This window comes from Phocoena sinus, chromosome 5 (assembly GCF_008692025.1).
Source record: "Phocoena sinus isolate mPhoSin1 chromosome 5, mPhoSin1.pri, whole genome shotgun sequence".
Taxonomy (NCBI): Eukaryota; Metazoa; Chordata; class Mammalia; order Artiodactyla; family Phocoenidae; genus Phocoena; species Phocoena sinus.
In genome coordinates this window covers 30,545,080-30,557,404 of record NC_045767.1, presented here as the reverse complement: position 1 = coordinate 30,557,404, position 12,325 = coordinate 30,545,080, and the positions used below count along the sequence as shown (strand labels likewise).

Genomic DNA, 12,325 nt, shown 5'->3' with positions numbered 1-12,325 from the left:
TTCAACAAAGAAATGCTTTTGAGAGCAAAATTCTAAAGAAGGATTACAACCCAGAGAGAAGATACTAGACTAATTTGCTTGTCCTACTCTAGTCTGTTACAAAACATATTGAAATAGTAGAGTATACTGACTGAAACATAAATTATTTACAATTAATAAATTGGTTTCAACATCATTGCATGAATGCAGTTTCTTAAGATTTGTTTGTAATAGAAGTACCTAGTATTTTATCCTTCTGGTTCAGATCGCTTATACCTGGGAGCCTTCTTTACATGGGTTTCAACAGTGTGGAGCTGGTTTTAACAGGTGTTTCTATCTTCCCAGGATCCCCTCTTTACTCTTCATCTGGAAATAGAGCCCATTGCTCCCCACAGGTGTGGGCACAGTATGTGATAACCTGAGCCAGGTTCCCTTTTCCCACAGGGTGACTGTACAGCAAAGCAGTTTAAAGAGTTGGGGCTCCTAACAGCTTGACAGTGTGCTCACTTATCAGCTGTGTGACTTTAGACAGAGTACTTAATCTCCCTGTGTTCAGTATTCTGATAATTGAAAGATGGGAAATAACCTGCACACAAATGTTCATAGAAGCTTTATTCATAATTGCCAAATTCATAACTGGAAGCATTCAAGTTAAGTTAGTCAATAGATAAATTGTGGTACATCCAGACAAAGGAATATTAAAGCACTAAAAAGAAATGAGCAATATAGACAATAATGTGTTATTATCACTGAACTTGCTAGGAGACTAGATCTTAATTATTCCCACCACAAAAAAGAAATGATACTTATGTGATGTGATAGAGATGCTAACTATCGCTACAGTGGCAATCATATTACAGTGTATAAATGCATCAAATCAACATGCTGTACACTTAAATTTACAGAATGTTGTATGTCAAATATATTTAAATAAAAAATTATAAAGAACAAAGAAATGAGCCATCAAGCTATGAAAGGATGTGGAACAATCTTAAATGCGTATTACTAAGTGGAAGGAGCCAATCTGAAAAGGCTACATACTATATGATTCCAACTACGTGACATTCTCGAAAAGGCAAAACTATGGAGACAGTAAAAGGATCTGTGGTGGCCAGGGGTTAGAGAGGAGCAAGGGATGAGATGAATAGGCAGAGCAGAGGATTTTTAGGGCAGCGAAGCTACTCCCTGTGATACTACGATGGTGGATGTGTCAAAACCCATAAAATGTACAACACCAAGAGTGAACCCTAATATAAACTACGAACTTTGGGTGATAAAGGTGTTCAATATAGGTTCATGGATTGTAACAGATGTACCACTCTGGTGCTGGATGAAAGGCCAGGAGTATATGAGAACTCTGTACTCTCTGCTCAATTTTACTGTTCTAAGACTGAGCTAAAAAAAAAAAAGTGGGGGAGAGGCATGCTGGATTAGTCCCACAGGCTCTCGTTTACTAGCTCCAGTTCTCCAGTGACTTCCTATTATATCAATGTTCAGTTAAGTGGTAAGTGAGCAATAAATACATTTGAATGGAAAAAGGATGGGAAGTAATAGTGTGTAGCTCATGCGGTTTCTATAAAGATTAAGTAAGATACTGCATGTAAAACATTTAGTTATGCAAAACAGGGGAGAAGAGCATCGTAAACACAGAACAGCGTGTTATGCCCCTGAGATTTGAGAAACTTGTCATGTTCTAGGAATCGAGGGATGACAGTAGGATCAGAGAAAGGAAAGCAAGGAAGAAGGGGGGAATGAGATGAGATTGGCAAGACAAGCAGTGTCTAGGTCATGTAGCATCTCATTGGCCGTGATAAGCTTTTATTCTGTTGAAGTGTGAAGGGGAATCCATTGAAGAATTTTAAGCAGAGGAATGTGGTGATACTATTTACATCTTAAGAAGATCACTTTTGATGCGTTGAGGAGGGTAGCATGGAGGAGAGCAAGGGTAGAAGCAAATGAACAAGTTTGGAAACTGCTGCAGTAGATAATGGTGGCCTGGACTGGAGCATTAACAATAAAAATGGAGAGAAATGGATGAACTATGTAGGTAGAATGGATGGGTGGCTGGAATTGATGGACTCAAGAATGACTCCTGGCTTTGACTTCAACAGCCAGGGAGGTGATGTGTCAGTTATTACAGGGAAAGATGAGCCAGAGGAAGGGGTTTCAGGGGGAAATCAAGAGTTTTGTTCCGGATAAATTCACTTTCAGATGTATGTGATTATGTGAGGGGAGGTGTTAGTCAAGTATTGGATGTCCTAGTCTGGACCTCAGGAGGGGTCTGGCTACGTGGTTGCGGGGCTGGAGATAGAAGCCTCTTGGTAGTGTGTTGGGGTTTTTTTTTATTATTATTATTGAGGTATAGTTGTTGTACAATATTATATAAGTTTCAGGTGTACAACATAGTGATTCAAAATTTTTAAAGGTTATACTCTGGTTATAGTTATTATCAAATATTGGCTATATTCCCTGTGCTGTACAACACATCTTTGTAACTTATTTTATACATAACAGTTTGTACATCTTAAGATAGGTTGTTACCCCTGTCTTGCCTGCCCCACCCCCGTTGGTATTTTGACTGAATGGGAACCTTAAACTTGTACAGTGCTGTAAGTCTCAATAAAACTGGAAGAAAAACAGTTTTTTAAAGAGTGAATGGGAGTTGAAGATGAACCAGTGTAAACAAAATGAAAAGTTTGGCCAAGGAGGACATACAAATGGGCCAGAAGCTGGAGGGATATGTGGTTATTAGAAGGTTTGGAACTTTTTAAAGACGAGAGATATTATAGCATATTTGCTGATTGTATTGAACCTGTAGAGTGTGAGAGGCAGTGATTAAGAGGGAGTTAGGATTCTGAGAAAGCTTTGCCAGGTATAAGATGGAGAACACCTGAGGAGGGATTGACCTTTGAAAATGAAGGTCACTTGACTGCAGTAGGAGGGAAGGAAGCAATGGTGGGAACAGACGGAGTTCTGTAGGTTTTATGGTGGGAAGATGAGAGCACTAAGTGTAAGAGTTGGCCACACAGGGTGGGTACACTGGGCAGGGCTTTCCAGGCAGGGATGGGAATAAGTGTGAAGGCAAGGAAGCATGAACAGTGTGCCATATTCGAGAAAGGGCAATATGCTCTGCATATCTGAAATAGAGGGTTGGGAGGGGGCCGGTGCTGGTCAGGATAAGGGGAGGCGGGATAAGCGGACAAGAATCAGCTCGTGGAAAGCTTTCTTTGGAGTTGTTTCCCTTTGCAGTAGAGAACAAATAGAGGTTTTTAAATCTAGAAATAGTTTGACTTTATGTAATTTTAGAAAATTGGAGTAGATCTTAATCTGGAACAGATTGGTGGGAGAGGCCAGTTAGGAAGCTGTTACAGTGATCTGGGTGAGATGATGAAGATCTAAACTAGAGCAGTGGAGGTGGGGACAGACGCGAGAGGATGGGTTTGAGAGCGCTGTAAGAAGTAGAACTAGGGCTGCCCTGGTGGCGCAGTGGTTGAGAGTCCACCTGCCGATGCAGGGGACACGGGTTCGTGCCCCGGTCCGGGAAGATCCCACATGCCGCGGAGCGGCTGGGCCCATGAGCCATGGCCGCTGAGCCTGCACATCCGGAGCCTGTGCTCCGTAACGGGAGAGGCCACAACAGTGAGAGGCCTGCGTACCGCAAAAAAAAAAAAAGAACCAGTAGGCCCTAGTGACAGTTCAGTTGTAACTACTGGTCTACCAGCTATTTTATGGAATATTAGTTGCTTAGGATAACTCTAGTTATCTGCACCTCTAATCTAATGACTAGTAATTAGTGGTGTGAGTCCATCAAGGAGAAGATCAGGTCCATGGAGGAGCAAGATAGCTTTGTTCGGGAGGTGCTGAGCTTGAGGTGCCTGCGGGCTGTCCCGGTGAAGATGTCTGGTAAGCCTGTCTGAGGATGAGCCTCCAGGGGGAAGTTTGTTGCTCCAGGGATGCTCAACCGGGTCTGTTATTGTTTGATTCGGAATCTTATGAAGATTTGCCTCTTTGGGTTCAGATTAATAATTTGGGTGTTCCACTGAGTAAAACAGGAAAGAAAGAAAATGTTCCCCCCAAAGTTTGATAATACATTATCAGGATCCTAAAACTATTACTACTTTATGATCCAGTCATTCTGGAATCTACCCTAAAGAAAAAAAAATGCAAACAAAGAACTTCCCTGGTGGTGCAGTAGTTAAGAATCCACCTGCCAATACAGGGGACACGGGTTCGAGCCCTGGTCCGGGAAGATCCCACATGCCACAGAGCAACTAAGCCTGTGCGCCACAACAACTGAGCCTGTGCTCTAGAGTCCACAAGCCACAGCTACTGAGCACACGTGCCACAACTACTGAAGCCCATGCGCCTAGAGCCCATGCTCTGCAACAAGAGAAGCCACCGCAATGAGAAGCCTGCACGCTGCAACGAAGAGTAGCCCCCTCTCGCTGCAACTAGAGAAAGCCTGCACACAGCAACGAAGACCCGATGCATCCAAAAATAAAAATAAATAAATAAATTTATATTAAAAAATGCAAACAGATTTACGTGCAAAGATGTTTTGAATCGGTTTAGTTGTAATGGTGAAAGCGAAATACAATATACCTAGAAAATAAACTAGAAGGTATACGTCAGTGTTAACTGATAATTCTAGATGATGGCCTTATTGATGACTTTTATTTTCTTCTTTTTGTGAGTCTGTGATTTATAGATTTTTCTAAAATGAGCATGCATTCCTCTCTGACACAGAAAAAAAATTCGTAGAAATGGTATATAAAATGGAAATGTCCAACAATAGGTATATAAATAATAAATTCTGTTACATCTGTAGGATAAGTGGCTATGGAGCAGTTTAAATTATTTTGTTTATGAAAGTTTTTAATGAAGTAAGAAAATGCTTATAAAACATTAATGATCAGCCCTCAACTCTGTGATTATATGAGCAGATATATCTGTGGAAAGGCTGGCATAAGTCAGGGGTTGGTGGAATTGTGGGTGCTCATTTTCTCTATTTTCCAAGTTTCCACAATGAGCTTTTATTACACTTCTTTTCATCTTTTTGAAAAATTTTCTGGTTTCTATAGGGTTTTCTGCTTCTTTTTTCTACTTTCCTTGAAAAAGCTTGTTCTATCCTTTTTCCTTTTCTACCACTGTAGAAACTGTACTTTGAATGGTTTCCTTTAAGTGTTTAATATACACATACTCAATTATAACTTTCCTAACAAAGTCTTAGGTTTCTCACCATCTTTGCCCTCCTCTGAACGTGACGAGGGTCTTCACAGGTTCTAAGAATCCACTGACTAGAGCATATGCCAAATCTTGTTTAGCTTTCCACTCATTTTAACACAAAACATGGTTTAAAATTTCTTACAGTAAGTAGTTTATTTACCAACATATTTTACGGCTTTGGCTTCGTAAGGGCTTCCATAACAAGAGTTCCTCAGATTCAGTAGCTTAAACAACAGATTGACTTTCTCACAATTCTGGAAGCCAGAAGTCCGAGGTAAAGGTGTTGGCAGGGTTGGTTTCTTCTGAGGCCTCTCTCCTTGGCTTGTGGACGGCTGCCTTCTCATTGTGTCCTCACAGGGTTTTCCTCTGTGTGTGCACGTGTCTGTGTCCAAATCTCCTCTTTTTATAAGGACACCAGTCACATTGGATTAGCGCCCACACTCATGACCTCATGTTAACTTAATTACCTCTTTAAAATACAGTCACATTCTGAGGTCTTGGGGATTAGGACTCTGACATATGAATTTGATGGGGAGTTGGGGACACAACTCAGCCTGTAACTGTGTTCTCCTGCATCTGGGTTTAGTTCCCTTCTCTCTAGGAGGTTCCTTAGCAAAGATGTGTGGGAAAGAAACTATGATCTCTGTACATCTGAAAATCTCTTCATTTCCTTCAACCTTAAGTAATGTTCCTAAATATAATGTTTTAGATTGATAGTTATTTTCCCTTAGCACCTTGAAGATATTCATACATTCATTTACCATGTATTTATTGAGCCCCTATAGTATGTCAGGTACTATACTATTCCAGGTGCTGGAACTACAGTAGTCAGACAGAGAGTATGCTCTCTAGAGGGACAAAATGAAATAGCGTTTGTACAGTTGTATGAAGATAAGTTTTCATTTCTCTTGGGTAAACAGCTAGGAGTGGTATTGCTGTGTCACACGGAAGTGTGTGTTTAACTTTATAAGAAACTGCTAAAGGTTTTCCAGAATGGTTGTACCGTTTTACATTCTTGCCAGCAGTGTATGAGATTGATTGCTTTTTAAAGGTTTAAAGTTTCTGTATCTTTCTGTGTTGTACCTGGGTGAAATATTGTCTAATTCACTAGTTTTCTTTTCTATTGACTTTATCTAGTCTAGAATTTATTTAGTTCATTAAAGCTGGGTTTTTTACATGTATATAGATTTTCTCCATTTTTGCCTTAGAAATCCCTAATTAGTTGATCCAAGTTACTAATTTTTGTTTTATTTCTACCAGTTTAGTATCATAATTTCTTATTGATTTTCTGGAGGCTAATTCTCCTTTTTATCTCTTTGAAGACTCTAAATATAACTTGTGTTAAAGTCAGTTTTGGACGACTCTCTTATTTTTATTTTCCCTAAGTGGAATTAAGGGAAATCGTCTAAATAAATTTGTTGGTTCCTTCTTAGCATTTAATTTCTCATATAGTAAAATTCTGGATTACAGACTCTAAGTAGGAGTTTATTTTTCATTCTGTACTCACCCCTTTCTGGCTAGTCATTTTATATTGCCTCCAACCGGGCTTTTGTGGCCAGAGCTCAGAATTGGTTCCTGAAGTGCCACCTTAAGGTCCCTGTCCGGGGAGGTTGCTGTGATATTGGTGATATCACAGATCAAGTCATCAAACCACTGGAAAGCTTGGCTTGATCTTGCCATGGGCTACTTTAGTCTGTCCTACCCAAAAAGAGTCAAACTCTTAGTTACTTCTTCTGTACTGGACTATTAACAGATAATTTTTGGGAAAAGGTAAAAATACGACTCTCATACAGTTATAAGAATGAACACGCATCAAAGAATTTATTTTATGATATGAAGGAAACCAGGCAGATGTAATATCCAGTTAAAAGGAAAAATCAAAAGAGCACAAATTTATATGGAGAAAAGAATGTTAAGATGAATGCAAGTAGAGATAAAACCAGTGTTTGGGTTAGTGTGGGGTGTCAATTACATCACTGCCAGATTGGACAAAAGTGACATACCTGTCAATTACCTACAGCTCACACGTAGTTCCAAAATGGCTTCAAACCAGTGAACAGGACTAGAATGTGATAACTTGAAAAAGTGTGCTGTGCACTGTGTACAACAGTCAAGACATGGAAGCAGCCTGAGTGTCCGTCGACAGAGGAATGGATAAAGGTGTGGTACATATATACGGTGGAATATTACTCAGACATTTCTCCAAAGAAGATATACAGATGGCCAAGAGGCACATGAAAAGATGCTTAACATCACTAATTATTAGAAAAATGCAAGTCAAAACTACAGTGAGATATCACCTCACACCAGTCAGAATGGCCATCATCAAAAAAGCTGCAAACAATAAATGCTGGAGAGGGCATGGGGAAAACGGAACCCTCCTACACTGTTGGTAGGAATGTAAATTGGTACAGCCACTATGGAGAACAGTATGGAGGTTCCTTAAAAAACTAAAAATAGAGCCAGCATATGATCCAGCAATCCCGGTCTTGGGTATACGTCCAGAGGAAGACATGGTTCGGAGGGATACGTGCACCTCAATGTTCATTGCCACTGTTTACGACAGCCAAGACATGGAAGCAACCTGAATGTCCACTGACAGATAAGTAGGTACATATATACGATGAAATATTACTCAGCCATTAAAAAGAATGAAATAATGCCATTTGCAGCAAAATGGATGGACCTGGAGATTATCATACTAAGTGAAGTAAGTCAGACAGAGAAAGACAAACACCGTATGATATCACTTATATGTGGAATGAACATTCTTTCCTTTCACTTTCCTTTCTGCCAAACTCGTCCCCTTCTTTTTCTCACAACCCGTTTCTTCCCGAACCCTCTGCCTGTCAAAGATCATGGCAGCTGGTATGTCTTGAAGCTGGAATTCCAGCTTGGTTCTGATAGCAAAGCCTGTGCCCTTCGCACTCAACCATCATGACTCTGCAGGAAGGCTTAGGAACTGGCCTTTGAGCTGGGCCTGGAGGGAATGACAGGGTTTGTTAAGCAGAAGTGGATAAAGAAGGCGACACTTTAGTACATCGGTGGCACACAGCTCGTCTGCCTGGGGCCTAAGCTCCTGCCGTAAGAGAACAGTAAGTGGTGGAGCTGTGGAGGGGAGGTGGCCTATACTGCTCATGTGAGGCGCGTAGACCCTAGCTTATACTTGCTTGACGCTTTGTTTGTTTAATTTTTATATCTGCTCTGCAAGATAGATGTTGTTTTCCCCACCTAACCCTTCAGACAACAAAAGCACAGTCCTGTGACTTACCTGTGATCTCCAGCTATTAAGTGGCTAAACTGAGTTTGGAACTCCGGGGTCACTGTTCTTTCTACTTTATACAACCTGTTGAAGTCCCTGGGGTTTTAAGCAGGGTGTGAAGTGATTAGAATTGTATTTAGGAAAAAGGTGTGATAAAAGAGAAGCCTGAGTCACCTTTTGACCTGATACTGAATATCATTTGAAGGCAGTAACCCTTGTCCCAGCAGTAAAATTTAGAGTTCAAAGTGATTCCATGCAGAAGATTAGAAATAGTGCCCTGAAGGCCTCAGAGGGTCTGCTAGAACCCAGCTACTCAAAAGGGTGACCTTCACACCTGTAACTTCAGTATAACCCTGGGGCTTATTAAAAATGCAAATTCTCATACCCCTACCTCAGACTTACTAGATCAAAAATCTAGTAAAGGTGGAGTCCAGGAAGCTGTGTTTTTAACAAGCCCTGTCTATTTAGCAGTGGACAGTATTGTAGTAGCCAGGTGATTCTTAGGTATGCAAAAGCTTGAGAAAGCTTTAATATTCTTCCCTGGCCACTCTGCCTTCTTTCAACATTTCCTGATTGTCAAGTGGTTGCCTCTAAAATGATAATAGTAGTAGAGAAACTTCATCAGCACATTAAATGGTAAGTACTTTGTGAGCAGGAATTATCATCTTTGGCATCTAGGAATTTGACTTATAAACTGTCTTTAGCATTATATAAACTCTAGCATAAATTTTAACTTGTGTAAAGGTGGCAGTATATGGAAAAAAGTTTGGAAGGATACACACCAAACCACTGTTAAAGAAGAAGTTATTCATGACACTTGTTAAGGAATGTAAGGTAGACTTTATTCTGGGGGACTGCTACAGTGGGGTTTTGTAATAGGGGAGAGAGATGGGGCTCATCCCTTTCACAACTGGGAACAGTGGGGATTTATATCCAATGAGCAGAGTTGGAGGGGCAGTGGATGGGAATACTAAGAGGATGGAGTAATCCTTTGCTCACCTGACCTAGCAGGATTCTTGTTGAAGACAGACTAGGGTGATCAGATAATACCTGGGGAATAGTGGAGGATGAGGAATTTGATCAGACACTGAGGGTTGGGGAGTTCTGGCTAAACTAACTCAACAACATTCTTGCTAAAGCTGGCCTCCTGGAGGACATGCAAAAGGATGGGGCTTAGTCAGGCTTAGAGGACACTGATTAAAGTTTGGTTGAGGAGGGAGTCTTTGTCACCACTGCCATGATTAATACAGGGCCTCTCTGATGGAGCAGTGGTTAAGAATCCGCCTGCCAGTGCAGGAGACATGGGTTTGAGCCCTGGTCCGGGAAGATCCCACATGCCATGGAGCAACTTAAGCCCGTGCGCCACAACTACTGAGCCTGCGCTCTAGAGCCTGCGAGCCACAACTTCTGAGCCTGTGCGCCTAGAGCCTGTGCTCCGCAACAAGAAGCCCGCGCACCGCAACGAAGAGTAGCCCCTGCTCGCCACAACTAGACAAAGCCCGTGCGCAGCAACAAAGACCCAACACAGCCCCCCCCCAAAAATTAATTAATTTTAAAAAACCCACCAATACAAACCCTAAAAATACATCCCATAGTAAGGTAGCCATTCAGATGTTCTAGACCCAGCAGTGCCATCCAGTAGAACTTTCTGTGATGATGGAAATGATCTATTTCTGTGCTGTCCAATACGGTAGCTACTAGACCCAGAGCTATAGAGCAGTTGAAATGTGGCAAAGGTGACTGACTGTGAGAAACTGAATTTTTAGTGTTATTTAATTTTAATTGATTTAACTTTAAATGGCTGCATGTGACTAGTGGCTCCCATATGGGACAACACAGTCAGAAAGGTCTAGTGAGCTTCTCTAAGGGCTTACCTGGGTATGTGTGGGACGCTGAAGTTTTCGTCATGCTTGCCATACAACGTTAAAACAGTCTTCAAAGTACAGACACTTATTTCAGCTTTCCCACTTTTCCTAAAAGAAAAAAAAATCATTTTTTTCTTACAGGTTTTGTGTGTGAAACTGTGTGGAAATCTGAAATTGTATCAGTCAAATCTTTATGGTACAGTGGTGCCATCTGACGGTAAGTTTTCTTATCACTTCTTTGATTCCCCATGCTAATTTATTTCCAGTCTTCCAAATAAAGTGAGAAGTGTGAGTTTTGAGCAAAACAGACTTTTCTTGTATTGCCCCTCCCACCCCACCTCGGAGTTCAGTTCCTTCCTTTTCTGCTCCCATAAGATCTCTGATGTCTTTTGGCAAACTCCCACTCCAACAATCAAAGGAATTACAGATGACTTAGAAGCAGTTTCTGCCCTCAATAAATTTTTACCTGGGAAGACTCTAAGCAGATAATTATAATAAAGTGTGATACATGCTTAATAAAATGTTATAGAATGGTGGGGAATATGTAAACTAGTATAATGAAGGCACTGTGGGCGTGATGTAAATGATTATAGGCATTCAGAGGGTTATGAATTCTATATTTAGGCATCCCTTGTAGAATTTTTGTAGTTAATAATCTTTTAATAATAATTTTAACAGTTATTTTTAAAGGAAATGTTATCCATCCTCTATTACCATCTTTTTTTTTCTTAACAGAAATCACAATTAATTATAAACATGGCCTTCCCTTGATAACACTTACTTTGCCGTCCAGAAAAGAGCGCTGTCAGTTTGTAGTCAAACCAATGTTATCAACGGTTGGTTCATTCCTTCAGGACCTACAAAATGAAGATAAAGGTATCAAAACGGCTGCCATCTTCACAGCAGGTATATATATGTTTTCTTCAACTTTGTTTTTTTCTCTTCTTCTGAACCTTTGTTTTGGTTCTTTACTTTTCTAGAAACTTGATTCTTTAATTCAGTATATAATAAATGGTTGGCAGTTCCTGAGTCCTTCACTTTTGAACATCAGTAATATAAAAAAAAATTAACCCTATTGAATAAAAAAGAAATGGAATAAGTTTATGCATGTTTTGGTTACTTATTTCATAAACTTAGCCCCCAGATTTTTCTCTGAGAAAATTTTAATGACACAGTCATTAGTGTCTAATTTTCTGTAAGAAATTTGAATAATTAGAAAATGAAATGCAGGTTCAATGATTGAAATAGCCAGTGAATAACTAAAATACACAAATAGTTCATTAACCTTTGTTATAAAGCAGTTATAGTCTAGTGTGTTTTTTGACGAATTATTAGTTCTCAGGAAGGGGTGTGTGTGTGTGTGTGTGTGTGTGTGTGTGTGTGTGTGTGTGTGTGTGTGTGTGTGTGTGTATATAGTTTAATACCAGCAGAGGTGGTTAATCGCATAGACATTTAAAATTTAGGATATAGCTTTTATGTTTTCATGGTCTGAGGACATAAAAGGACGTCCTCCTGCCCCTAAAAGAGAATAAAGAATTCTTTACCCCAGTCCAGTATACAGAGGCTACTATAAATATAAATAAGTGAATAAATTTGCACTGTTATTTTATTGTAGTATTACATACTTAGAATAAACTTATTTAAAAGTTAATGATTAATATTGCAGTTTTGAAAAGGAAATTAACATTCTTCTTCCCTGTCCAAGTTCAGAACCAATTCAGAGGTAGACATGGAAGTTGGAAAAATAGAGATTAAACAATTTATTTACTCAACAAATATTGAGCACCTAACAAATGTTGACGTGAAACAAAGAGACTGCCAGATATTTCTCCAGCAAAGATGGATTTATTGCAGATCAGCAGAGAATTGCAATTCAGGGTCTGCAACCATGGTGAGCCACATGTGAGGACTTGCAGGACAAGGGAAGGAGACCGCTTTTATAGAGGAAAAGGAAGTGAGTAGGGCTATAGTAAACAAACAGTCCGTGGCTTTT

At 40.0% G+C, this 12,325-nt stretch overlaps 1 protein-coding gene across 1 annotated transcript in view; it reads left to right on the top strand.

Annotated features, from left to right (window-relative positions):
- MCUB (mitochondrial calcium uniporter dominant negative subunit beta) overlaps positions 1-12,325 on the top strand; it is a 100,463-nt gene that overhangs the window by 69,132 nt on the left and 19,006 nt on the right. The window contains 2 exon segments of the mRNA XM_032633416.1: positions 10,474-10,549; positions 11,068-11,238. Of these exon segments, the coding sequence (XP_032489307.1) occupies positions 10,474-10,549; positions 11,068-11,238 (247 nt within the window).